Source organism: Leucoraja erinacea, chromosome 5, assembly GCF_028641065.1.
Source record: "Leucoraja erinacea ecotype New England chromosome 5, Leri_hhj_1, whole genome shotgun sequence".
Lineage (NCBI taxonomy): Eukaryota > Metazoa > Chordata > Chondrichthyes > Rajiformes > Rajidae > Leucoraja > Leucoraja erinaceus.
In genome coordinates, this window is record NC_073381.1 from 42510998 (window position 1) to 42516997 (window position 6000).

Sequence of the window (6000 nt, forward strand, 5' to 3'; positions counted from 1 at the left end):
ACACCAGAGGGTTTTTTATTCATTCGCAGGACAAGAACACCACAGGAAGGCCATCATTTATTGTCCATGTCTGACGCATTGACACATACAAGGCCGTTAGGTGTTAATCACATTTTGAAATCTCACACAGGCCTGACCAGCATATTTCCTCTCCAGACATAACTGAATCAGTTAAGCTTTTACAGTACCCTAGTTTGGTGGCCACTACTACTAACACAGAATATTTGTTTCATACATTAATTCTAGTACAGGTACATGAATTTAAGTTCCTCAGCTGCCAAGATGGAATTTGTGTTCTGTCGCTGGATAAACAGTTCAGATAAACATTACAAACGATTTACGACCAAAAATGCAACTTTATGCAAATTCACCAAATTCACGGTGTCTTAAGCATTTTCTCAAGTTAGTGATAAAGAGTAACAGAATATTGCATGGAATCCATTAAACAAGTCCAGCAGTTCATTTCAACAGCCCCTTGTATTCCCAACTATCATTATTCCATGCATTTTTATTCATATTTCAGGATTTGAGTGTCACTGGGACAGCAATGATTATCCATCCCCAATTGCCCCAAAAAAGTGAAAATGGATCTGGAGATTAAAAATGCCAAATTATTACATTATAAAACGTGTACAACTCTATAGCGAATAAAAACACATGCTGGGATGTAGCATTCAAAAACAAGGTTGTGTTAAAACTGTAAACAATAATCTGACAGACCACAGTAAAGAGTTTTGCTGTTCTAGTTTCCTTGTTTTTAACATATTTTAACATTGAAACTGCAAAGATTAAAAGAAAAAAATCAGGTCTGACAAAATACAACCATCAAGCCAAGAATTTCATTTATAAAAAATATAACAGAGTTAATAGACTTTTAGTTACATAGTATTAAATGAAGAAAAACGTTTAAATTGTACAATGATTGAAGTTGGGCCCATAAACCGTCACAAATAAATCCCATTGCTAATTTAGATGAAACTTCCAGAGAGGACAGTGAACTTTATGAGTTAGAGGTATGAAGAACGGGGGGAGGGATTGTTGGCGTACGGGAGGAGGGAGAAAATGGAGGGGAGGAGGGTGAGACAGGGGAGGGCGGGGGCTTAGCCCGGCGCCGCAATGGGTGGATGGGAGGGAGCGAACGGGGGGAACGGAGGCCCCCGCAGGGGTGGGAGGCGGAGGGAGGGAGGACAGGATGGGTAGGAGCGAGGATGGTGGCATGGAGGCCCCCGCCGGGGTGGGTGGGGCACACGGACGGTGGTCCCTCACCGTGGCCGGTGTGTGTGTGTGTGTGTGTGTGTGTGTGGGCCCGGTGTGTGTGTGTGTGTGTGTGGGCCCGGTGCTGTGTGTTGGGCCCGTGTGTGCTGTGTGTGGGCCCGGTGCTGTGTGTGGGCCCGGGGCTGTTCCCGGTGCTGTGTGTGGGCCCGGTGCTGTTACCGGTGCTGTGTGTGGGCCCGGTGCTGTTACCGGTGCCGCCGGTGCTGTGTGTGGGCCCGGTGGTGTTGCCCGGTGCTGTGTGTGGGTTGCCGGTGCTGTGTGTGGGCCCGGTGCTGTGTGTGGGGCCCGGTGCCGTTACCGGTGCTGTGTGTGGGGCCCGGTGCTGTTACCGGTGTCGCTGCTGCCGGTCCGGTGCTGTTACCGTGTGGGCCGCCGGTGCTGTTACCGGTGCCGCCGGTGCTGTGTGTGGGGCCCGGTGCTGTTACCGGTGCCCGTGTGTGTGCCCGGTGCTGTTACCTGCCGGGGCCCGGTGCTGTTACCGGTGCCGCTCGGTGCTGTTACCGGCCGTGCCGCTGTTACGGTGCTGTGTGTGGGCCCGGTGCTGTTGCCGGTGCTGTGTGTGGGGCCCGGTGCTGTGTGGGCCCGGTGCTGTGTGTGGGCCCGGTGCTGTTACCGGTGCCGCCGGTGCCGTGTGTGGGCCCGGTGCTGTTACCGGTGCCGCCGGTGCTGTTACCGGTGCCGCCGGTGCTGTTACCGGTGTCGCTGCTGCCGGTCCGGGTGCCCCCCACCCCCCCCTCGCGCCCTCACCTTGTACTTGTCGAATCCGGCCAGCTGCTCCTCTGTGACGTACTCGTAGGAGAACATGGCGGGGGCGCGGACGGTTAACGGGCGGGAGCGGGAGAGCGAGCGGCGTCACAGCCCCGCGCCTCACGCGCCCGCACAGATATCCCAGAGACAACGAGCGCGCCGCGGACAGGAGCGGCCGCAGGGCGGTGTAGGGGGGCATCCGCGCACAGCGCCGCCCGCAGGCGCAGGCCAGCAGCGCCCCCACCCCAGAACTAACACAAAGTGCTGGAGTAACTCAGCGGGACGGCGGCATCTCTGGAGAGAAGGAATGTGCGACGTTCCCTTCTTCACACTGAGTCAGGGGAGAGGGAAACCAGAGGTGTGGAAACGACAGATCAAAGCAGACGATGCAAAGAAAGTGTACCAGGCATGCTCCATATGGAAGCATTGTATTCAAGTTGAAAACAATTTGCCACCTCCCCCTCTTTCCCATGTTATATTCTATGTGCTAATTCACTTGGACTCCTCTGGCCAGGAAGCCGTCTGTACCAGGGCTTGAGACACAATTACCATTGGTTCATGATTTTCTTTCTTCAATCAGATTGTTATGTTTAAGAAGGAACTCCCGATGCTGGTTTAAACCGAAGATTGTTCTTTATCTCTCCACATCACCGTCTATATCTCCCATTTCCCTTATCCCAAACCAGTATGAAGAAGGGTCTCGACCCAAAACGTCACCCATTCCTTCTCTCCAGAGATGCTATATGTCCCGCTGAGTTACTCCAGCTTTTTGTGTCTATCTTCAGATTGTTATGTTGTTCTTCTTGCTCCATTCATGACCTCCCACTCACTATTGCCTGGCCCAGCCACCCTTCACCTCACATGTACCCAAAGTAGGCCCCAACACCAGATACCATCCTCAATGTACATTTTGATTAACTGCAAGGCAAGTGATTGTCAGCATTCACCTTGGCTAGATCTGTTCAGAGCATGGCCTAGGTGCTCCTCCTGACCCTCCATGATTTTTAGAGGTGGTTATGAAGATAATGTTGTAAAGCTTTGTTTTGCATGCTATCCATTCAGATTAGACCATTTTATATATGAATTCAATCGTCAAACTTCGGTGGAATGGAATGTGGGGGGATGATGTGGCATGCAGCGTGTGTGGCTCAGCATTACTGGGTACCAGTTCCATAGATGGAGTCCAGTGTCCGCAATGGGGAGCAGGTAGATCAGCCGGTACCCTGGCTAATGGAGGGACTGTTTATTTTTTGTTTGTTTTTTAAATTTAATCCTTTATTTCGAACAGAAGAAAAAGCAAGTGTGAAACAATATACAAAAAACAAAACAAGAATATTTATAAAGTGTCATAAACAATATCTATAAATAAATGAAATCGTATGTGTCCGAAAAGGAGCAGGAAGAAGCCAAAGCTTATTAATTCCCACCCCTTATTCAACTGCTTATAATTATCTTATACAAATTTAGCAGCTATATGTACATCATATGTACACCAGCAACTATATGTACACCAAATTATTTACATTTATACACTAATCAAATATACAAAAAAAAGAGAGAAAAAAAGAAAAGAAAAAACCCTCATATACTATACAGTATCTCTTGGTCAATATACAGCCCATCATCCTATAATCACCCTTCCCAATACAATCAGTATAACAAATATCCCATTCACAATCACCTATCCTCATCCCAATATCCCATTCAGAGGGCAGATGGAAATGGGGAAGAGCCTGTTCCTGGGTCAGGCGGTGCATGCTTTCAAGCTTCTGTATCTTTTGTCCAATGGGACAGGGAGAAGAAGGAATGACGGGTGGAACAATTATTGAATGATTGAATACTTTATTGTCACATGTGACAAGTCACAGTGAAATTCTTTGCTTGCATACCAGAGTTATGCAAATAGTTGCCCATAAAGGGCACTTACAAAGTACCCCCCTGCCAAACTGATGTAAACCAACAGTATGCTTTCTGTGGTCCATCTGTAGATGTTTGTATGTTTCAATGATTTTATCGAGTCAATGGAAACATGCCGAATTTCCTCATTCTTCTAAGGAAGTAGAGGTATTGATGTGCTTTCTTAGCTGCCACTTCAATGTGATTGGTCCGCAACCGATTGTTGGTAATAATAACGCCAAGCAGCTTGAAGATCTCAACCATTTGCACTTCGTCACCATTGATGCTGATTAGGGCACGTACTCCACCATGCTTCCTGAAATCGATAATTAGCTCCCTTGTCTTGCTGACATTGAGGGAAAGGTTATTGCCCTGATGCTATGTTAATAAGTTCTCTATATCCTTCCGTATTAGGTTCACAATCTCCTTCCTGTATTTTTAGTTTCCCCCCACATCCCAGTTTCTGCAATTGTTGGGTTGGACAGTGGCAGATGCCCCTGGCGAAGTGATGGGATCTATTGTTAAGGGAGTAGTAATTTACCGTTGGAGATTAATAATGAGTCATCACGTATTCATGAAAAATCAGATTTCACAAAAGATTTGCAAGAATGTCACCAGGACGAGGACCTGAACTATAGGGAGTGCTTGGGCCGGGTAGGACTTTATTCCTTGAGTGGGGGAGGCTGAAGGGTGATCTTATTGAGGTGTCGAAGTCTTGAGAGAATTAGATAGTGAATGCACGGTCTTATCGCCAGAGTGGGGAATCAAGAACCAGAGGACTTAAATTTAAGTTGAGAGGGGAAATATTTCATATGGACCTGAAGGACAACATTTTCACACGGTGTGGTGCGTAGAGGAGGCAGCTAGAGGAAGCTGAGGCAGATACTTTAACAACATTTATAAGACATTTAGAGAGGTATGGATCAAACCTAGGCTAATAGAACTAGCTTAGACAGGGTATGTTGGTCAACATGGGCAAGTAGTCAAAGGGTCCGTTTCCGTGCTGTTTTATAATTTTCATGCTGTAATCTGCCTTACCCTAATATGGTACCTAATAGGATCAACAAACTCATCAGGAAGGCTGGCTCTGTCATGGGGGCGGAGCTGGATTTGTGAGAGGTGGTCTTGGAGGGGAGGATGCTCCTCAAACTGCAGAGCATCTTGGCCAATACAGCTCACTTCCTCCATGATACATTGGTCAACCCGAGGAGTACCTTCAGCAACAGACTGGTTCCACCAAGATACAGGACAGAACGTCACAGGAGATCCTACTTCCCTGAGGTTATCAAACTGTACAACTCCTCCCCCTTCTGTCGTGGGGTAGACTGAGTCTGAGTCTCTGAATGCTGTGGTTGATGTTTGTGTTAAATTTTTATTGTGTATTGGGTGTTCTTTTTTGATTGTACCGCTGCTGGTAAGTTAATTTCACTGCACTTTATTGTGTATGTGATGAATAAATCTGATTGATTGATTGCTGCCTGACCTACTGAGTTACTCCAGCATTTGGTATCTATATCTAAATGGATCACAGCCTGGAGAGCCAGGTGCTCATCTCACTCCAGTTACATTGGGCCTTCTAAGCAAACTACTGGTCAGGCACTGCCACAACGATTACTGACTGTACCCTGAATAAGAAAATTTTAGGAAACAAAGGCAACATTTAGAAATAAATTTGAGGAAGTAAAAACTGATAATTTCAAAGGAGCATCTCAGTGAGAGGAAGACTAACTCCAGAATCTGCAGGATATACAGCTAACAGCTTAATGTTTTTGAAAGAAGTAAAACTTTCAGTGTACAACTTGCAATCTGGAGCCACGGTGCGGAGAACAACAGTCGATGCTGGAGCTGGCAGGAGACAGGCAATGTGAAAATGAAAGAGTCAAGGAACAAGGGCCTTGACCCATCGTTTGGGTCGCCTGCCATGCACATCTGATTCATGTACACAGTCGATAAAGCTAGGGACAGGAAAAAATTAATGATACACGTTCAATCTTCTAGGCAATGTAAGGACAAGTCCTAAACAACCACTGGATCATGGAATAAAGATGGAAAATATTGAAATTCAAAACCGATCATTGGTAA

At 46.9% G+C, this 6000-nt stretch overlaps 1 protein-coding gene across 1 annotated transcript in view; it reads right to left on the bottom strand.

Moving 5' to 3' along the window:
* selenoi (selenoprotein I) overlaps window positions 1–2182 on the bottom strand; it is a 41644-nt gene extending 39462 nt beyond the window's left edge. The window contains exon 1 of the mRNA XM_055635431.1: window positions 2023–2182. Coding sequence (XP_055491406.1) covers window positions 2023–2079 — 57 coding nt within the window. The 5' untranslated portion in view covers window positions 2080–2182. The remainder of the gene's footprint in view (window positions 1–2022) is intronic.
* Between the last annotated feature and the right edge of the window lie 3818 nt (window positions 2183–6000).